Source organism: Natrix helvetica (genome assembly GCF_964273705.1).
Source record: "Natrix helvetica genome assembly, chromosome: Z".
NCBI classification, from domain to species: domain Eukaryota; kingdom Metazoa; phylum Chordata; class Lepidosauria; order Squamata; family Natricidae; genus Natrix; species Natrix helvetica.
The window spans coordinates 96,498,447-96,521,714 of record NC_138554.1 but is presented as its reverse complement, the minus strand read 5'-3'; the positions used below and the strand labels follow the sequence as shown (position 1 = coordinate 96,521,714).

The 23,268-nt window shown below is 39.9% G+C and overlaps 1 protein-coding gene across 3 annotated transcripts in view; it reads right to left on the bottom strand.

Annotated features, from left to right (window-relative positions):
* TBC1D5 (TBC1 domain family member 5) overlaps positions 1-23,268 on the bottom strand; it is a 407,032-nt gene that overhangs the window by 50,096 nt on the left and 333,668 nt on the right. For all 3 annotated transcript variants that reach the window (XM_081970868.1, XM_081970866.1, XM_081970867.1), the window contains exons 15-17: positions 19,934-20,040; positions 5,470-5,555; positions 1,760-1,995 (exon numbers count right to left, since the gene is read on the bottom strand). In XM_081970868.1, coding sequence (XP_081826994.1) covers positions 1,760-1,995; positions 5,470-5,555; positions 19,934-20,040 — 429 coding nt within the window. The remainder of the gene's footprint in view (positions 1-1,759; positions 1,996-5,469; positions 5,556-19,933; positions 20,041-23,268) is intronic.

The window sequence follows — 23,268 nt, the reverse complement described above, 5'->3', positions numbered from 1 at the left end:
AAGGAGCATCAAAAACAATAATACCCTAAATTTCTGCTTAGTTCTAAGCATGTATTATACATATTTTGCTCTTGGCTCTTCCTATATTTTATAACTAATTTTGAAATAATGCTATTAATAGCAACATTCCAATGGAGTTTAGAAACTTGATAGTGATCATACAAATGCTATTGATCTATTCTAAGGTAAGCAACTCCAAAAGCACAGAGTAGCGTGGTTTTCTACAAATGCCCTTACATCACCAGGAATCCTTTCAGAATTATCCAAAACAAGGACCAGACAGAGTTTTATGTTATATACAGTTAAGCTAGGCCCATTACAGAAAAAAATCAAAATATTATGCTGAGTTCTATTATTTAAAGTATAACAATGAACATAGCATACAGCATTTAAGTTTGTGTCATTTAAAAAAAATCATAATATTATAAGTCATTGATTCATGGATTTTTTGTGGATAAAAGAATGTTATGTGCAGCATTAATAGTCTGATTTACAGACTTTTCACAAGGGAGGACAAAACAAAACAAAAAAGGATTGCAGTGACAAAAGTATAACCTGTTTTCTAAGACTTGTGACAAAATATTTTGAAAGCACGTAGATCAGTGTTTCTCAACCTTTCCAATGCCGCGACCCTTTAATAAAGTTCCTCATGTTGTGGTGACCCCCAACCATAAAATTGGTGTCTCGGTTCCTAAGACCATCGAAAATATGTGTTTTCCGATGATCTTAGGCGACCCCTGTGAAAGGATCATTCGACCCCCAAAGGTGTCCCGACCCACAGGTTGAGAACCACTGACTTAGATGATGATAGGGATTGTTGTCAATTTGGTTGAAAGTGAGTTGTATTCTGCTAAAATAAGAAATAATTATCTCAGAATAAATATGCATTGTGCGGTCACTTGTTTACGCCTATTTTTTATCCCATTTGAGCAGGGAAATAAAATTTATATCACATAAGTGGAATTGGAACTTCAGGTCATATCAATTATAGAATAATCATATTCCTTTATTTGTAGCTAGAACTTGACACAATTAATGACAATGCAATGTAAAATAAGTATTTATGCAGTGGGGAAATAGAAATGTTAAGAAGTAGTTATGACATAAATGAAATACTGCTCCTTTGTAATACAAAATTTGTTTGCACATTCACAACCACCAACTTGACTTTTTACCTCCCATCCTGACTGTCTGATTATGTTAACTATAGCACACGTGTCACAAGTGGCACACAGAGCCCTCTCTCTGGGCACACCAGCAATCGCCCCAGCCTAGCTCCATTGCGCATGTGCGCGTGCCTCCTATTTTATATTTTGTTCACAAAATAGAAAATAAAAATTTTGTTTAACATTGTCATTTGGCTTATAGCAAACTGATTCTCATTTCATATTTTCAATTACCAAGCAATATTTTAAAAAAAAAGTTTTGGAAAGAAATTTGCTGGATGCCCCCGATTTATGAAATGAATACATACCTAACTGTATTATGCATTCAGGATTTGCAAACAACAGAAGTTGGACAAAGTCAAATAGAGATGCAATGAGAAAGAAAATAAAGCAAACAAGAAAACTGAAATTGGTAAAGAGTTGGCAAATCTGGCACATAAATCATATCAGATAGGACACGGTAGCAAGCGAAGATGAGTAATGTTCAAGTTGATATGCAGATTTCATATCACCATCCTACATTATGCTGAAAGCTCTTCATCTTGGTTTATCATAGAATTTGGTTTTCAAAAACAGGAATGGCATATTTTTACCTTTGCTTAGCTGAACTGGCACACTTTCAGATTTCATCATTCTTTGCTGCTGAGATGAAGGGAGTTCTACTGTGATCCTTGAGGGCATGACAACAGAAGAAACATTGCCACTGCTACCTGGAACTGGAAGAGTTGCACTGCTAGAAGTCATTGCTGGGGAAATCAGCTTGCGACCAAAATTCAATAAGCTACTAGAAACCTTATTCATGTTCAGAGGAGCAACCTTTGCATTGACACTGAAAAAGAAAAGAAAAGAAAAGAAATTGCTGATATCCTGTTTAATTCACACTACTGAACTAATCAGAAAATTTCCAAATGAATTTGTTCTAACTGAGGACCCTCCTCATCTGAAGAAAATATTATAATGATTCTAGAAACTATAATGCAGTATTATTCTACTTATAGCACTAGTTATTTCTAGGGAGGTAGATTTTCATTTTCTGGAGCCTTTGAAAGTCACACTGAACTTTGTTCCACAGTAACAGTTTTATTTACTGTCTGTCTGTCTGCCTTGGGAATATTTTATAACCAAGATCACTCACTAACCCAATTTGCTGTCCATCTTGTTTCAAAGTGATTCTGAGCAGCTTACAGCATGCAAACATTAAAACCATCAGAGATAAATATTTCAAATTGGGAACAAAATGAAAATACAATCAAAGTCAAATCATAATTACAAGATGGGAAAGAGGGAGCCAGATTTTGGGGGAGGGGGGAAACTTTGGATTGCATATTAATTAATCAACCACTTCCAGTGTGATTCTCCACTGTTGGGGTCCCAAGCCATCTAGCAGAACCAAATTTTAACGCTCTTGCTAAAGGTCAGAAGGGTGCGAGCCAATCTCATCTCAGGAGGTAAGATGTTTAATATGGCAAAATAAAAGAGTAAGAGTTGGAAAGGATCTTTGAAGGTCTTCTAATTCAACCCCCTGCGCAAGCAGAAAATCCAATACCATTTCAGACAAATGGTTGTCCAATGTCTTATTAAAAACCTCCAATGATGGAGCACCCACAGCTTCTGGAAGCAAGTCATTACACTATTTAATTATTATTCTCACTGTTGGGAAATTTTTCCTTAGTTATAGATTGGTTCTTTCACTGATTACTTTCCATCCATTGCTTCTTGTGCTTTAGAGAATAGATAGACCTCTTCTTCTTTGAGGCAGCCCCTTAGATATTAAAACACAGCTATCATGTCACTTGTGGTCCTTCTTTTCATTAAACTAGACATACCCAATTTCTGCAACTTTTCTTCATATGTTTTAGCCTCCAGTCCCCTAATCATCTTTGTTGCTCTTCTCTGCACTCTTTCTAAGAGAATCTCAACATCTTTTTTATATTGTGGTGATCAACTGGATGCTATTCCAAATGTGCTCTTATCACAGCATTATAAAGTGGTACTAACACTTTATTTGATCTTGCTGAAATTCCTTGACTGACTGCATCTGCAGTACTTCTGCTAGTGCAGGTGGGACAGGCCAGTCCCATCAGGGTGAGAGGGTTCTTCAAGTATGCAGGACTTTAAAGGTAATAACCAACACCTTGAATTACACATTTGAGCAAACTGGTAACCAGAGCATTTCACAGAGCAATAATGTACCATGGGCTACTCTAGGGACCCTAAAACTGTCCACATCACTACACTCTGCACCAGTCAAAGCTTCAAAATGCTCTTCAAGGGTAGCCCATATAAAGTGAACGCAGAAGTTCAAATGTGAGATGACTAAGGCTTGAGTGACTGAACACAGCAATTCCTAATCCAGGATAACTATCCATGAAGGTGAGATCAAATGATTTTTTTTTTAAGGAGAGGGTAAACTAGGGCCTTCTTAAAATACCCTGGAACACACCTGCAGTGAGAAGTTAATTACTACTTGTATACCTGCTAGTCACTGTCCTGGAGGCTTTCACCAATCAGGAAGGGTAAGGATCTAACTGAAGGATGATTCTATTGACAACGTTGAGGACCCTGTCCACTTCCTTCCTTTATCCCCCAAAGTAATGATTTAGGGACCTTACTGTTAAAAGCAGATAATAATAGGTTTTGCCTTTCTATAACCAAAATCTGGTAAAATTAAGAGTGAACATTACTGCTTTCAATATCTCTTGTTGTTGCCATTAACAATTAGTATCTGCAAAGGCTCACACTGCCTGTCTTCAGTTTATGCTCTAAAACTATCTTCAGGTCTCTCAATCTCTCTCTTCCTCCTAATAAAGAAGGATGCTATGGGGAAGTATTCACATTGTTTTATAAGCTGACTGTACATCATTACAATTAGAGGTAATTTGTTCATAATGACCCCCTTTCTCTTGTACAATAATTTTGGTGGTTCATTAACTTTTTGGGTACATACATACTCTTAACTTGCAATGCCCTTGACATAAATAGCAACCATCCTAAATTGCTGTTACAAATTTAACAAGGTCCATGATATAGATACTTTAACAAATGAAATTCTATCTTTATGCTAGTTTTGAATACTCTGAAACATAAATGTAAGATGATTAAGACTATAATACAGGAGTCAAAATCCATTTCTTTACTATCATCGTGAAGATGGAAAGATATTAGAAAAAGAGACAACACTGATAAAAAAAGAAGGTTGGTTACCTTATGGTCATTACGAAAAATATTTAAAAACAAAGTATTGTTTAAATGAATGTCAAGGATACATGAATGCAATACATGGAGAAAACAATTTTGTTAATCATAATAAGAATAATTGACCTTGAATATCAATGAGATATTTTTAAAACAAAGCTGTGCAATGATTCAGCTTTTACAGTCTGTGTAAATGAAATGTTTTGTTTTATAAAGTTGATTCAAGGACATCTCTTTTTGCATATGAGCGTTGGAAAAGAAAAATTGCTATAATACTGTGAATTATTTTTTAAAATCTGCACAAATTCTTGGAAATCAAAGTAATGTAAATGTGATCCACATGGATTTGAACACTTAGTTGGTTTCTCTTTTATTTTTTCTCATAGTAGTATGGATTTCTAGTGAATAAGATGCTCCAATTTCAGGTGAGAAAGACCTATTTCAACAATAACTAAAAATGGTAGCTATAATTGAGTAATATGACAAAATTTGTCCAAAGCAAGTCATCTTTATAGCTGCACCATCTAATCTTTCTAGATACCAAAGCAATAACTTGCTGAAGAATTATGTCCTTGAATCTTGCCTTGTAGATTTTGTGGTTGTTGACAGCTAAGGAAAGATACGATTTAATTATATGTGAAGTAATAGAATAACTGGGGGGGCTGGGAAGAGAAATCAACTATGTAAATAACAGCAGTCTTAAAATTGTAGTAACTAAGTATTTTCTTATAGCCCAAATTCTAAGTATCACTATAGATGTTCAATAATCGGTATAGTCCCTTGAGTCTCAAATTACTGAAGAAGAATTTTCCATGTTAATTTGAATGCTGTTTACAATTGGCTGTGGCACATAAGGTGGAATAATCTCTATCAAGTCTACTTGATTAGGTTTTAGAGCAATATAAGTGTGACAATAGACAAGGTCTTTCTTGTGTCAATTCAGTTTTCTAAGATTGAGAAAATGATTCTAATATTTTCTTATCATCACTGAATAATTAGCTACTATTTTTGGTGTTACTGGCTCCTAATATACATAAATATATATTTGAAATATGTATCGGAATTATTGACAAAGCACCTTTACAGATAACATACAAAGCATGATTACCGAGTTTTATTCATTAAGTCAGCTCCACGTGCTTTGTAGTAATCTAAATTCTGCTGGAATTGGTGAGTTATAGGTCTGGGATTTCTCTAGAGAGAAAGAGAAAGAGAGAGAATTGTCAGAGTGCATAATTAAAACATTTTAAAATGTGACCAACATATTTCCATCCAAAATATTTAAATTAAAAGTACTGACTTTTAAATATATGCATTAAACATAATTATTCAATCGCAAGTTGCAGTGTATCTATCTTAACAAAATTTAACAAACCACTAGATGGTGCATCTAACCTTTTTCTCCACTTATCAAAACATTCAAGATGAAACATTAAGCATAAACAAAAATGCTATATATAAACATATTTGTATACACACACACCTCATTTTTTATTTCTCCAAATCATTCAGTTGAATCATTAATAATATTAAATATTAGTTTGCTGTAACGGGACTTAAATAATGATTATTAAAATGTTAATGCTCATATAATCACTATGAATTTCAGGAAGAGGGAAACAGACTTTTAAAGATCTATTCTTGAAGATAATCATTATTGTAAACGTATCCAAGAATCTTCAGATTTAATCAATTTCTAAAATAATTTTTAGAAATTTAATCAATTTCTAAAATGAGCATTGTCTTACCTGAACGGTCGTTCTTGGGGCGCTGCGGGAGAGTCCAAGGAAGGGTTAACATAGCCTATCTGCCCCAGGACTGAGTTGATTTTTTTCCCCTGGTCACGCCTCCTTTGCCTCCCTAGGATCAGTTTTAAAAACGAGGTCTTGACCATCGAGGAAGTTCCAATCGCCTTCCACTTCACGGAACAGTCATGTAGTCACTTATCAACCCTGGGAGGGTCTTGGACTCTCCCGCAGTGCCCCGAGAACGACCGTTCAGGTAAAACAACGGTCATTCTCCATGGCGCTGCTTGGAGAGTCCAAGGAAGGGACATACACAAGCTATAGTGTCCCAGGGCGGGAAATGTCACTGCTGGCCAGAGCCTCAAGCACTTGCTGTAAAACTCTTCTCCCAAAGGAGGCTTCGGCAGAGGCAAAGGAATCTATCTTGTAATTTCTAATGAAAACCGTGGGAGAAGCCCATGTAGCAGCTCTGCAAATGTCTAGGATAGACACCTGGGTCGCCCATGCCGCAGTTGTGGCCACGCTTCTCGTGGAGTGGGCCGTCACCCGGGCCGGAACCGTCTTGCCCTGGCGCTCGTAAGTCATCTTGATGCAGGCCCTTAGCCAGCGCCCAATGGTTGACGAAGAAACCTTGCGCCCCAACGACCCTGGTTGAAAAGACACAAAGAAGGCCTCAGAGTGTCTGAGATCCTTAGTCCTTTTCAAGTAGATCTGAACAGCACGCCGCACGTCCAACTTGTGCCAGCAGCGCTCCCTGGGGTGCTGAGATTTGGGACAGAATTTAGGGAGTATCACCTCCTGAGCTCTGTGGAAATGAGAATTCACCTTCGGCAAGAAGGCTGGATCCAGATGCAAAATGACACGGTCTGGGTGGATGATACAAAGCTCTTCCCTGACAGAGAAGGCAGCAATCTCAGACACCCGTCTAGCTGAGGTAATTGTTATCAGAAAAGCGGTTTTGAGAGTCAGATGACGTAGAGAAACTTTCCTCAAAGGCTCAAAGGGTGAAGAGGTCAAAGCCTGCAAAACGAACGGTAAGTTCCAGGTCAGGTATCTATGCACCGCCTGAGGTCGTAAATTAGAGGCCCCTTTCAGGAAACTCTTGACCTGGGGATGATGACTCAGGGACTGAGAGTGATGTCTCGCCAGAATGGTAGACAAGGCCGCTACCTGCCGCCGGAGAGTTGCAGGTGCCAAACCCTTGTCCAATCCGGCCTGGAGAAAGTCCAGTAACTGAGGCACGGACACCTCAACACCAACAATGTTCTGCTGCTTGCACCAAGGTGAAAATGCAGACCAAGTCACTTCATATATGCGAGTCGTGGCCAGTCGTCTGGAAGCTTGAATAGTCTGAATGACCTTGTCCGAGAGACACAGATCCCTTAGGAGCTGCCCCTCAAGCGCCAAACGGCTAGTTGAAGCCACTGGGGTCTGGATGAATGATCGCCCCTTGGGTCAAGACCACCTCCTCTGGGGGAATCCTCCATGGTCTTTCTGGTTGAGTTGCTCGCCTTCGCCCTCTGCATTGGCAGGAGGAACCATTGCAATTCCCTGGCATGAAGACGTGCCCAGGGAACCACATTGAGGCAAGATATCATAATCCCCAGCAACTGGGATAGCTGGACGATCGGTAAGGATGTAGCTCTGCGACACTGTCGAATTCTGTTCCTGAGATTGTGCAGCCTGTCTGGAGACAGGAAAACTTGGCACGATACCGAGTCTATTATGGTGCCCAGGTGCTGAATGCGTGTGGCAGGCACCAGGTGGCTCTTCTCTATGTTCACAGAGAACCCGTGGTCCTACAAGGTGCGAATGGTGACACTTACAACCTTCGCCGCTTGTGACTGACTCCTCGAGTGGATGATGATGTCGTCGAGGTAGCACTCCAGACGGATGGGAAGCTTGCGCAGATGAGCCGCCACAGCTGCAAGAAGCTTGGTAAACGTTCTGGGTGCCGGAGAGAGTCCGAACGGCAGCGCCCTGTATTGATAGTGTCTGCCGTTGTAGCACAGTCAAAGAAACTTCCTGTGGGCCGGATGGATGGGCACATGCAGATACGCCTCCTTGAGATCGATGGAGGTGAGCAGGTCGCCTCGTCGTATGCATCCTAGGATGGACTGGAGGGACTGCATCTTGAAGCGCTTGTAGGCCAGATGCCGGTTCAGGCGCTTCAGATCTAATATGGCCCTCCACCCCCCTGAGCTCTTGGGGACCAGGAAGAAAATGGAGTAAAACCCCCTCCCTACCTGCTCCGGGGGAACGGGCTCTATGGCGTTTATTAGCAGAAGATGATCGATCTCTCCTTGCATGAAGAACCTTTTTACGGGATTCTTGGCCAAAGGGCAACAAATAAATTTTCGGGGAGGAAACGATAGAAATTCCAGTGTCAGCCCCCTCCTGATGTTATTTAGAATCCACGAATCCGTGGTGATCTCCTCCCACCGGTCTGCATAAAGTTGCAGGCGGCCTCCGATGGGAGCGGAGCTGTGGGGGTCACTTGCCACGTCTGAACTGCCGGTTGTGGGAGCCCCCTCGAAGAGGTTTTCGAAAGGAACCCTGGTTGTGCTGTCTACCCCTGGGGTTAAAGCTGCCCCTGTCCTGTGTCCTGTCATTAGACTGGTTGTAGGATGTCTGATAGGGATAGGAAGAGGTGGAGGCCTGGGCGTTGTCATGAGCTCGAAAGGCCTGTTTTCTGAAGGACCCAGAACCCTTTCTCTCATCTTTTTTAAAAGTGGACAGGAGGACCTTACGCTTGTCCTTCGTCTCAATCACAAACTTTTCTAATGCATCCCCAAAGAGAAAACCTCCCTTGAAGGGTGCAGAAGCCAGCTTCCACTTGGCCTTCATGTCTGCTTGCCAGTGCCGGAGCCATAGCAAGCGACGCAAGGTCACGTTGGAAGCCAGTGCCCTGGATGCAAATTTTGCAGCAGTCAGGGAAGCGTCAGTAGAATATTCTACTGCAGTAATTATTTTGTCCAGATCATGGCGCCAGCGAGATGCCTCAGAGGGAGGCTTGGATCTCAATTGGCGTAGCCATAACAAGGAAGCCCTCGTGAAGAAGGAAGCGGAGGTGGATGCCTTGATCGCCCAGGCAGCCGCCTGGTGCGTCTTATGACAGGCCTTTTCAGACCTCTTGTCTTCCGCCTTCAAACCCTCTAACAGGTCAGCTGGAAGGGAAGAAGTGGAGGTCAGAGAAACCACTGAAGCATCCACCTCAGGCATCTTTAGTACATCCTCTAACTTCTGTTCCAGAGGGAACAAGGTTTTGTCCGCGCCACTGGGATTGGCCAGAGTCCCCGGCTGACCCACTGGCGCTGTACCACGTCCATAAACATGTCAGGAATTGGAATAAGTTCCGGATCTGGGGTGGTCTCACTAAATAAGCCCGCCTTAAGGTCCTGCGGAATTGGGATAGCGGTCTTATCCTTAGGTTTGGTACCTAACTCCTTAGAGGCCCTGGCCTTGTGTAAGATGGCCTTAAACAAGGAAGGTTTGAACAAACCAGTGAAGGCCGGTTTGTTGGGGGGCATATCCTCATCCTCTGAAAGTTGAAACTCATCTACAGTTTCCTCTTCCCACGTTGATACCTCTGTGGTAATAGAGGTACCTGGAGAACCAGGTTCGCGGCTCCTACCAGCCACCTGGGAAGGGGTAGCCCTTGGGGCCTTACCCTTTTTTCTTTCCTTTTGGCGCAGGGCCTCAACCACTCCTTGAGATATGGCCTGAGTAATGATCTCTCTCATCTCTGCTGAAATAGCTGGGCCCTTGTCCTCAACAGGCCTGGGCCTAGAAGAGACTCCACCCCTCGCAGAGTGAGCAGGAGCCAAAGGCCCCTCCATGTGGGGGCAGCCATAGAAAGGCTCCAAATCATCCCTTACAGAGGAACTGGGGGAATCTGGATAACCCAGTGAAGCAGCAGGAGAACCAGACAGGGAATCCCTACCACTGATAGAAGGAGACTGATCCCCCTGATTAGAGAGAGAGTCCTCTCTCTCTTGTCTGGCTAAGGCAGAACCCAGCTCAGCCTCACAGGATTGAGGAGGAGGAAGGGCCTGGGCCTTACTAGGTTGCTCTTTGGAGCCCTCAAGCCTCTTATCCCCTAGGTGCTTGGGGCCCTTATTTCCTGAGGAGCTGTGGGAAGACCTGCCCCCTGCCCCCTTACCACCTCTTCTCCCTTGGCCCGAGGGATCTGGCCTATAGCGCTTAGCGGATGGCCCTGCCAGCTCTTCCCTCTGCTCCAAACCTTCATCTGCCATGATTGCACAGGTGGAGAACAGTTCAGCTGTTGGAAAAGTGCAATTGACGCTGGCCAGCCGGCTCCCAAGCATCTGCAGATCCAGGAATTTTCCGAAGGCTGGAATGAGTCACCAGGACACTCCACAGCCGCCCCTTCAGTTCGAAGGGCCACTAGAGAAACTCCGGTACTGCCGGTGACCCAAGCAGGACACTTCAAGCCCTCCGCGGCGATCTGCTTAGAGGCAGAGAGGTGCGGCGAGTCGGAGAGCTTTTCCCTGCTGTTGCTGGAAAGATCAGCCAGAGAAAATGGCCGCCGCGACTTTCGCGCACTTTAAAACGGCCAGAAATACAGCCAGGCGCCTAATTTGGCCGTTGGAAAGCGCACCAATGCCACCTCCGGAGCCAGCAGGGACGCCGCTGAAGGAAAAATCCTGCTGAAAATCTCCTTAACAAGCGGCCGGGGGCGCGCCGAAGCTTTGACCGTCCCCGCACTCACCGCCAGCCGCCAGACCAGTGGTCATAGCTGATGTCCTGCACCGCAAGTGCAGCAGGTGGGCTCCTCCAATGCCTCTGTATGATCACAATCACTCTTAATAATAAAGAAAAGCTGAATCAGAAATTAAAAAAGAAAGAAATAAAGAGAAAAAATCCTAATTGCTATTCTAACCTACACTAACAGATTATTCTTGGGGAACCCAGCCTATCTGTCCAAAGGCCGGGAACTTCCAATTTACGTCCTATCGGGCGGACTGAGTTTTTAAAACTGATCCTAGGGAGACAAAGGAGGCGTGACCAGGGGAAAAAAATCAACTCAGTCCTTGGGCAGATAGGCTGTGTTAACCCTTCCTTGGACTCTCCAAGCAGCGCCATGGAGAAATAAATAGTTTCTATTAATAGACAACACAGAAAAAATTCAAAGGTCCCAGTGATAGGTTTTTAGGGCAAAAAGATATAGAAATATTTTTTCCAAGTCTACAAAACATCAATTAGGGAATCAGCCGAAGGATGGAAAAAGAAAAAAAAAATGCTACTTTTAAAACTGGTCCTTCTTGATTGATATCTAAGTTGGACTGAACTTGGAGGGGCATACTGAGATCATTTTCAGGATACTATTTGATCATGGCCTAGATGTCCCTTAATTTGTCTTTTTTTCAAGTGTTGAGAATTAGGGATTTCTGATATTTCTATATGAGGTATTTGCCCCTTTTTAATTAGGCAGAATTTCTCCCAATCCTGGCTGGACATTTTGATTTATTTTCATTTTCTGGTTATTCCGATAGTAGAGGTAAGGCAAGACAGCAGAGTTGTTAAAATAGGATTGAATGGAACATGAGAGTTCTGATTTCCTAGTTTGTCTGTCAGTCAGTCAATATTTAATATGGGGAAAGACCAGTACAATTAAAAATGCTCAAGAAATTCTGGAATAAAATAATAACACATAGCAAAAAAAAGTCTATGTTGAAATTATAAACCAGCCGCCTATTTATCAGTTGTACATAAACAAGAGCACAACATAAACTATAATGTAATAGTCCTTAAACTATGAAGGCCTATAATTATTAACTACTAAGATTTCCTACTTTGAAGTTTGACTTCCTTCTCTTCTACCAAGGAAGATAATGTGACTTGTGGATTAAATTAAAAATGAACAAACAATAGCTACATGTAATGGGTGATGTTCATTATTATTTAAATCGTATTTGTAAAAATAATTGTGACTAATGAAACATTTCACCCACTAAGTTATTTTATACAGAGCACTATATTTAACTGAGTATAATCTTTAAATATAAAGTGTCTCAAATGATTAAAATATTGTAGATATTTTGAAACAACCATTTGTTATGGTGATAGAATATCATCACCCTATTATTAAGATTAAAAAAATAATCTGCTAAACTTTAATATGAGGGAAATTTTTCATTCATGTAGCTAGAGTTTTGTATTTTACTGTAGGGAAGGTGTAATAAACAGGGCATTTCTTGCAGCTTTAATAATTACTAGACAACCCATTACCTATTCGGCCATCATTTCTGAGATATTTCCTTACTAAAATAGACAAACAAAATGACTATTAGGTGGAGAAAAAATTTCCTTTTGGGAAGTTGAGGAAACATCAGAAATTTTCCTTCCTTCTTTAATTCTTACCAGCTTTCCCATTTACTTTGCTTGTGGGAAGGAGCTGAAAGTTGGAGGGACATGTGGGGGCATCACACATTGGAAAAGGGCAGTGTTGGCAAGGGCCAGGAGGGGTAAGTAAGGGTGCTTTCTTCCCGTTACTTCCTTCCTTCCTTTTTTTCTCCCTTCCTTTCCCTTCCCTTCCCAATATCAAAATGTGCAGATAAGTGGCTGTTGCAGGATAAGGAAGTAAGTGAGACTAGCTGGGAAACTGTCACAGAATGTGACATAGAATGAAGAGTCCTCACGACCACAGCAGCAGCCCAGTTGCATTGCCACAATTTCCCCCACATTTCATTCCTTCAAGAGTCATGGATCCTGGATTTGAAACACATTCTGTAAACCCATTTGAGATACTATGGTTCAAAAATTATTGCCCTATGATACACTGTTTTGCCCAGTTCAAGATCACAACAAAAAGAGTCTCAATAATATATAAATAGAAGAATGAATAACACATAACAATACAACCCAACTCAGAATATTGTTTGGAACAAAACAAAACAGAATCTTGCAAGCCTAAAAGCACATTTTCCCCCTATGCCAAGAAACTACGGGAGGTTTCTTCTGAACTATTTGCCACATCCATATCCATGCTGCAGGTTAAGATTCTTTTTACCTGACCATTCCCTTGGCTGCACTTCTTCTATCTCCCAAGATGATCCCCAAATATCATTATGGTCTCCTGCTTGCTAAACACAGTAGAAATCAGCATATTTTGGGTGGTAAGACTTTAGAACCTTCTCTTCTTCCTCTATTAGGATTTTTTAAAATAGAAATCAAAATGTGTCTTTTACAAAGGGAACTAAAGCTTATCACTCAATCAAATAATTTGAGGCTCATGGATTTGAAGCTATCTAACGTCCAACACTAGGTAGAATCTGGGAGCATGGGCAAGTTAGAAATCCAGGTATTCCATGTTCAAAACCAATAGAACTCGGGCCTAGGTTGAGCTTTTCCCCCCATGAATGGTTTATACAACCACAATAGCTTGCTGATTGTTGAGGAATGTCTAATTCTTTTACAAAAATAAGTTCATGAAGTTTTTCCAAAATTGATAATGGCATATATACCCAGCCAATCTGGATTTACAGGACCACAGACACTACTGAGTATTATAGCTATCATGCGTACGCGCCCATTCAATCCCACACCCAACTGCACATGTGTGCGCGAACCCCCTGTGACCCCTCCCTAGGCTCCAGAGACTTTCCTGAAGGCTGGGGGGGGCGAAAACGACCTCCCTTGGCCCCATGGAGGCCCTCCAGAAGCCGGAAATGAATTGTTTCTGAACTTCCGGTTGGCCCATTGGGGCCATTTTTCGCCTCCCAGGCTTCCGCCTCTGAGGGCTTTCCTGAAGCCTGGGGAGGGCAAAAAACGGCTTCCCCTGGCCCTCTGGAAATGTGAAAAATCAGCTGGCCGTGCATGCCGGAGCTGATGGCTAGCATGCCACCAAATATGGCTCATAAGTTCGCCATCATGGCTCTAGAGCTTGGGGTTTCATTCTTTCCCCACTTGAAGAGTCCATTTGTACCAAGTGGGGCACATTTTCTGAGATAGTGGAGGATAGCTGCTTTGCTGGATATGTAGAAAGAAATGACTCTAGTTCTTACAGCAGGGATTCCCAACCCCGGGGCTTTGGCCTATTCAGAATCAAGCTGCAGAAGCAGCAGGTAAGCATCCACATAGCTTGATTTGTGCACATAGCTCCATTTGTGCAAGCAGAAGGTGCATATGCCCATCATTTGTGCAAATACACAATCATTCATGCACACCTACTATTTACACAGAACCATTCCCTTTCCCCCCACATTGGTCCACAAAGTCAGAAAAGCTGGAGACTGCTGTCCTACAAAACAAGGCCTACCTGCCTGCAACAAGCTTTTTACACAGGGTGAGAAAAGGTCTGGCTCTGCCAACATTTATAAAAAACTTTGAAAGAGATGAAAAATATCAGGACACCAAAAAGGGGAATCTTTAATCTCTGTGATCCCTCTGTGTTCATGGTCCATCAATATATAAACAGGGATGGAATAATCCTTGACACATATATGGGAACTTTGTTCCAAATGATTTATCCAGGATTTTGCTGCTACACATTTCTGGAACTGATTGATTAAATGGCCTTAAATTCTGGAACTGATTGATTAAATGGCCTTAAATCTATTCATGGGCCCTAAATAGATTTAGAAAAAAAAGGTAAAAGGATATAAAAATCAAAGTGTCTTTCTAGTAATATCATACATCACATTGTTTTACTTTTAGTTTACTTCAGCTACAGTCATATCACTGCTCAGAGATTCATAAGACTTTCTTTTGGAATAAATTATTCACACAAGTGCTATGAGCATTCTGATCAAAGATAGTTGATAATTCTTTGCATAACTTCTGAAATGGAAATAGTCTGTATTACTGTTGAGTTTCATATTAAGTCATAGTGGTAAGGTTAAAACAACCATAGCCACATACACAAATGAAATGATTCTGCTTCTGTTGCTGTGTTAGAATTTTATTTGCTATGGGGTAAAACAGATTTACAAAATTCACAGTTAACTTAAAACAACCTTTTATTCATAGGCTTGACTGCCTTCAGGAAGAAAAGAACATCTGGTTATTTAAGGAACACAATATGTTCATTTTCTATTACTTTTGTTTCTAATTTTTTTAATTTTTTTAAAAATTTGAACAACTCAAGTTAGAACTGTTTTTAATAGCTTTATTTTTTATGATTGCCATGCCTATTTTCCATTTAAAGCTTGTGATGAACCAAAATACCTTGGAGGGGAGGGGGAAAGGAAACCATTCCGCTTATTCATTTCTTACAAGGTACAGTATTCATTCAAATCTTATCAATCTGTATCAAAGTAATTTTTAGAAACATACTTTTACTCTGAAGAACTGCAGCCTGTACAGAATGTAATATATACAGTATATATTCTGAATACATGTATTAAGTAAAAGAATTTTGGAGTTTACCCTCCATAACCTAATAGGTCCCCATGTACTGTACACTGAGCTGGATCAAGACTTAGGAAATTTGGAAAAGTGCTAATGAAATTTCTGGGATTTAAATTAAACACTAAATTAAGGCATATGGACTTCAAAGCATCTTCTCCAAGTGCAATTAACTTTAATCCAACTTCTGCAGGCTAACTTTGTTCTAAGAAACATTGATTTTGTTCTTCTAGTAGTTTGGTTTTGTAAGCAACAGTGCTTTGTAAATATTGCAGCTGAAATCACAGACTTTCTACTTGCAATGAGTAAGATAGTAGCCAAGACCAAATGAATTTTGATACAATCATTCAAAATTTATACAAATATATTTAGAATTCAGGGATGATTTGGCAACTACAGACATTAACAAAAGCATACAATAGAGAATTAAAAGCTGTCATTTGGACCTTGCCCAGTGTAGGAATCCAGATTAAACAATCCCAGGTAGCTGTTTAATTTTTTGAAAAATCCAAAGAAGGGGGAAAATTGTATAATCTCGTTACATAATTGTTGCCATTGTTGTAATGCACTCACTGTTATGATATTTTCCTATAATTTTTGATTAGAATCTGCATTCCTTTAATTTAAATTAATAATTTTGTTCCTGTATTTGAGAACAAGAGACAGTTAACTTTGTTCCATAAGCCCTTCTCCAAGACATTTCCATTTTCTTTGTGCAGTTTTTTAAAAAGGTACTTTCTGGAATGAAGACTTTTGGAAGAAAGTCTGATGCTGTAAAAATTAAGAGAGGCATAGAATTTGCTAGGTACCCTCTAGGAGTACTTTTATGCACCTGGGTATTATTTTGATATTCTCAATTTAAATTATAGGCACCAGAGCTATGCCAGTAATGGCTCTGTTTAAAAACCAAACAGCCATGTGAGAAATCTGTCTTTTTTGAGGACAGAAATAGGTGTCTTCCATATTTTTTAAATACAGAAAAATAAAAACATTGTTTCATGTAACAATTTTTTTCCTGACCATTTTTTATTATTGTCTATTTTCAGAGCACTAAGTATAAAATCCATAATTATATTTTTCATGCTACTGAAGAACATTCAATTTTAAAACTACGTTATTTTCTGCTTTAAATTTCATAGATTATTGGATGCTTTGAGTAAGAAGATAGCTTGTTTAGCATTAAAACAAACAAACATTTCACACACATGAAGGAGGTTGGAAAAATTAACATTAAAATAAGTTCTATGTGTCATACACAGATATTGAGCCTATTTAAAGACATTCTTCAAGAAAGCATTAACTGTGAATTGTGCATTAAACTTCAGATTGCAAAGATGGCTTTCTAGAAGTCCGATCACAATTGCAAATTGCTTTTAAAAAGGTAAAGATATTTGATGCCCAAACTGTATTTCATTCCATATACATGGATTTTAATGTTAAATTTTACTTATGGTTACATTAAATTGAACACTGCCAGAGCCTCTCTCCGAGGGAGATGGGCAATTTACAAATATAAAATATAAATACAATTATATTTTAAAAGTTATTACAAGCTTTAATATGTGTTTATAATGATACATTTTTGGGTCTTCAGTTAGGGAAAAAACTGCAATTTGTCAAGCACACATGTATCTTCCATTACAGGCATAAAACATCTGTTACAGGTAATCCTCGACTTATGACCACAATTGAGTCAAAATTTCAGCTGCTACGCAAAACCTTTGTTAAGCGAATTTTGCTCCAAGTTATGACATTTCTTGCCACAGGTTGTTAAGTAAATCACTGCAGTTATTAAGTTAGTAACATGGTTGCTAAGTGAATCTGGTTTCCCCATTGACTTTGCTTGTCTGAAGATCATAAAAGGTTGACACCAGGACACTGCAAGTGTAATAAATATGACTCAGTTGCTAAGTGTCTGAATTTTGATCACTTGACCATGGGGATGCTGCAATGGTCAGAAGTGTGAAAAATGGTCATTTAAGATCAGTGCCATTATAACTTTGAATGATAAACAAACTGCTGTAAGTTAAGAACTATCAGTATTTGTCAAATACATAGATATAACTTTTAAAATATTATGCGTTTGATTCACATTCTGTTACTCAGAGGAGTCTAGTTTAGGTTAGGTTTTATTAAATTTATAGACCGCCCCCTCTCCCCATAGGGACTCGGGGCGGTGTACAGACCGTTCATGTATAAAACAACAAAACATAACATAAAACATCAGACAAAACAACGCACACATACCGTCTGTATATACAACCCAAACTAATTAAATAATTAAAAACAATTCTAAAACCAGTTAAAACCCCAGAATTTAAAATTTAGAAAGCCATCCAGGAAGGTCAATAGTGGGTTTTCCCTGTAAGTACAATTACAATTACAATTAGGCCAGGCCGGCGAGTCGGAACAGGTGGGTCTTGAGTTTCTTGCGGAAGGAGCGGAGATCCAAGGTGGTTCTAATATCAGGGGGGAGGTCGTTCCAGAGGGTTGGGCCCATCACAGAGAAGGCCCTATTCCTAGGCACCGCCCGCCCGCACTGCTTAGCGGAAGGTACCCAGAGGAGTCCCTCTCTGTGAGAGCAGATTGGTCGCAGGGATGTGTGGGGTAGAATGCGATCCCGCAGGTAACTAGGTCCCGAGCCATGGAGCGCTTTGAAGATAACAATCAGCACCTTGAAACGCACCCGAAAAGCCACAGGCAGCCAGTGCAGCTCACGCAGGAAAGGTGTTACATGGGAGTACCTAGTACTCCCCATAATAACCCGCGCGGCTGCATTCTGAACCAGCTGGAGCCTTCGGGTGCATCTCAAGGGGAGCCCCATGTAGAGAGCATTGCAGTAATCAAGACGGGAAGTCACCAGGGCATGAGTGACTGTGCGAAGGGCGTCCCGCTCTAGTAGGGGGCGCAATTGGCGCACCAGGCGAACCTGGTGGAACGCCCCCCTAGCCACGGCCGTCACATGATCATCTAGCGACAGCCGGGAATCTAGGAGGATGCCCAAATTGCGTGCCCTATCTGCCGGGGGCAGTTGTCCCCCCCCGATGGCCAGAGATAGAACACATTGGCTAAAGCGGGGCGCCGGTAGCCACAGCCACTCCGTCTTGGAAGGGTTGAGCTTGAGTCTGTTGTCACCCATCCAGACCCGCACGGCTTCCAGACACTGGGACATCACCTCGACGGCTTCGTTGGGATGGTTCGGGGTAGAGATGTATAGCTGAGTGTCATCTGCATACAGATGGCACTCAACCCCGAATCCTCGAATGATCTCGCCCAGCGGTTTCATGTATGTGTTGAACAAGAGAGGTGAGAGGACCGACCCCTGTGGCACTCCGCACGTGAGCGGCCTCAGGGTCGACCTCTGCTCCCCCGCCAACACACATTGCATCCGACCGGAGAGGAAGGAGGAGAACCACCGCAAAATGGTGCCCCTCACCCCCATCCCCTCCATAGTGCAGTGACGGCTAATCTTTTTTGAATCGCATGCCAAAAGCGGGGGAGCGCAGGGGGGCTGTGTACAGGCGTGCCACACCCATGCTATGTGCATGACCCCAACGCGCATGTGTGTGTTACCCCACCCATTTGGCGGACTTTTTTCACCCTCCTCAGGGTGCAGAGGCTTTCTAGGAGCCTGGGGAGGGCGAAAACAGCCTCCCATGCCCCTGGAGGCTTCAGGAGCTTCCCTGAAGCCTCCAGAGGGCGAAAAACGGCTGTATGAGCAACACCTAAATTCGGGAACGGTGACTTTTGGTTTGTCCATAGGGCCGTTTTTCTCCCTCCAGAGCCTTCAGGAGGTTTCCCTGAAGCCTCCGGAGGGCGAGAAACAACCCTACAGACAAACCAGAAGTCACCGTTCCTGAACTTCCGGGTTGCTCATATAGTCTTCAGGAGGCTTCCTTGAAGGCCCCAGAGGGTGAAAAACGGCCAACCCAGACTTCCAGTTTGCGCGTTGGGTCGTTTTATGCTCTCTAGAGGGCTCAGGGAAGTCTCCGGAGGGCGAAACATGGCCGAAAAAGAAGGCCGAAGTCAGCTGGCCAGCACGTGCATGAGTGCTGGAGCTGACAGGGTAACGCCTAGTGTGCCCTAACAATTGGCTCTGCATGTCACCTGTATAGTGAAATGAATTTCTCAGTAATTTCAGTCACATATGAATCTGAAAACAATCATTAGGTTTCTAACCAATCATGATTTGTATGAATGAAAAGTGAAATAGTTTATACGAGCAACAGATTTGTACCAAGTGGCCCATATAATGCAGTCTGTTCTGATATATCCTGGATTATGACCCAAACTTTGACATGTAAGGTATTTTGATTATCTTTCTGAATTGGGCTGCTTTGTTTTAAGCTCAATATATCTCTCCACTTTCTTGTTCCCAATTTCACTTGTTTAATACTATTTGGGGGTTCCATTAGTGATTTTAAAATTTGGAAATTGACAAAATTTAGCATAACTTACCTTCGGATCTCTGAGAAAAAGGGATTTCAAGATTAATGAATGAACATCTCCAATAGGTGGATAATGCATCAGAAGGCCCAAGCAAGTCTGATAATTACTTGATATCACTAAAAGAAAAGAAAAGAAAACACTATAATTAAATGCCCGGTAGTTACTTGAATATAAAAAGAGCCAAGAGTTAATTGGCATTTCCTTATGAGGCAGAAGTGAAGAGAGTAAAGAGACAGCTGAATCTAGAATCTCTGGCATGCAGGTACAGGATGAAGGCAAACCCCACTCCAGCAGAAGAGTTCTAGAGACAGATAAATAATGCTTTACATTATTTATAAATATTTGGTCCATCAAATAAAGGAGAGACAGATTATATTTCATCATCCCGATGATTAAAAATACTAAGTAATCAAATGGAAGAGAATTGATAATGGATTATATCAATATCAAAATACTTTATCATTTTGGGATAGTGATGGTGAGATTTTAAAACTATACTTATTTGGAGACAAAATGAATGTAAAAAGTTATAATTCTGCTCAAATAAATCCAGTGCCAATTTATCTTTTTCCTATTAGGAGTTGCAATTAAAAATTAAACAGTTTAACACAGAGCAAATAATTTTAATTAAACACATGCAATGTGTTCAAAGTATTCTAGATATGTTCTAAGTATATCCAACACCATCAACTCAGCATCATTAACCTCTTGATTTCCATTCATTCTAAACTGGAACCAACTTAGTAATAATACCATCAAATACTAGATCAAATACTAGAGCATTACTTTCAATATATTTACTTCCCAAACAATTGAGAACAAACCTGATTTCTTTCTGTTCATAAAGAACACAACATCATCCACATCTTTCTTAAAATTAAATTATTAGATTTTTAATTCTAGGAAGCAAGCCAAGTTGCTATTTGACTGTCTTTATCTGGCATGATAGGAAAATCAAACAAAATTACAAGTAAAATTAAATACTTTTCTTTAGGTAGCTGTTTACATACTATGTAAATTGCTTTAATTCTATAGACAGTCTAAATCTTGACACTATATCTGTCTAAGCAGCTTATGATTACTATAAAATTATTTGCACTATGAAACATCTATAGGTAGTATTATTTTGTAAACATATTTTAGAATAACTTCAATTGTTTTTTTTTAAATATAGGTTATATAAACACTATTTGTTTCACTACTCTTTTCTAATTGTAAATCTTAGAGAATTTTTTTGGGAGAACATGGAAAAAACCACTTCAACTAAATGAAAATCATACAAATATATTGGCTGTTTAACAGAATTGGACATTTAGGAGAATGATTCTGTCCCCCTCTTCTTCCATGTGAGTCATCATTTGGTGCCTTTCCATCATTATCTGAAGAGGTTAATGAGGAAAAGTTGCAGGACAGGGCAAAATGAATATTTATAATTGATAGTTGGAGGCACTTTATCATCTTCATTTCTGTTGCTGATCTGACAGCTTGTAATTTTATACATCTGCTTTCATTTATAAAGCTTTCACTTATCCTACTCATTCTTTATCTGTTCACTTTCTTTTTCTTTTGTTTTTCTTGTTCATGTACAGATACCTGCTTTCTTCTTTCTTTCTACTTGAAGTTACTATAATGAATAGAATACAAAGGGCTCAGTCAAGAGATCTTTCTGCTGAATATAATAAATGGACTGTGCATTATATAGAACCAATCAAATGAAATGTAGCACACTATAAAGGCAGTTATGATAAGAAATCCTTCAACATTGTTTTATAAACAATGTTGAAAGTAGTTAGCATATTCTTAATGGGTTTTCTGAAGTGGTGTTTGATTTATTTTCTTCAAACACTCTTTTTTAACATCGTAACTGAAACCAGATTTTATATTTCCTCTGTTGATTGTCTCTTGGAAAAAAGACTGGTTATGATATGATTTTTAAAGATAATTTTGGTGAATGGAATGGATTCAATAATGATCAGAATATTGACAGTAAATTAGTTACAGGTGCTATAAAAGAGCAACCAAGAAACTCTTGTACATAAATAATTATGAACAATGGTGAGAAACTATTCAAATATGGCTATTGGAGAAATATTAGAGTTAATTAACGTCCGTATCACTAAAAAGCAACCTTAAGGTCCATTAAGGTTTAACGAAGAGATAAATCTCATAAAGAAAAATTAATAAAACCCATTGTGTTCATTTACATTTTAGTCATTTAGTAAATGTGCTTAGATTTTCAATATTAGTACTGGCATGTACTAACTCATTCAAAATGAGCATAAATAAATATAATTACCTAATAAATATAATAGTAAAAATTCAAACACATGAAAAAAATGACAAAATATTATTTTGTAGTACACCTCTATATAAGCCAATGAATTTGGGGATAATGTAGATAACTATATTTAGCCAGAAGTAATTTCATCTATATTTAATAGGATTTATCCTCAAATCAGCATGTTTAAATAAATTCTTGTATCTCATATTAAAATTCCGTAACAAAGAAAGCAAAATATAGCTTATGGAAAAGTCACATGAATATACACAGAATGGTCAACTTTATTATTTACTGCACCTTAAATTCTCAATATGATAAAAAATCAAGATGCTCTCTGATCCTGTTTCTTAATAATTCTTTGCCTGAATAGTGGTTACTTAGTTTGTGTTGCAACAATATGTTGATTACCATCCTGGGGCAGAGGGATGGAGATTTATATAAATTGTCATATGAGGAATGCAATGCCAAAGCGGTGAAAATGAACAGTTGCTTTTCTGTGAACTGAAATAGGTCAAGTTATTTGTAATTTCTTGCATGCTTTAATCTGGAGTCTGCTGAGCTTTTTTCCCCAGACATGCTTAAAGTACATGCTTTAAACCAGGTTTTCCTGCTCTGATCTTTGACAACAGCAGTAATGGCATCATTTAAGGTAGTACTTGTTACCATCATGTTTGAAGCAGCAATATGGGATATAAACAGTAAATGTGTATCATATTCCACGGAACTGTTAATTAAATTGGTGTTGGTGGCATAGGTAAAGGCCAGCTGCAAAAAAATCTTAGCAAGAGAGCATGAAAATGCTTCCAGCTTTTCCCAAAGTTAGTAATCATTAAAAAATTCAAACAGCAATTGATATAATCCAGGGATAGTTTGAAAAGCAATGCATACAATTGCAATTTAAAAAAAACCCAGCCTTTTATTTATTTATTTTAGATATTAAATTCATTTGTTGGTTTGGTTAATAATGTTTTGGTTTGTGTGTGTGTGTGTGTGTGTGTGTGTGTGTGTGTGAGAGAGAGAGAGAGAGAGAGAGAGATGAAATGTCTACTTTATACAGTATTTC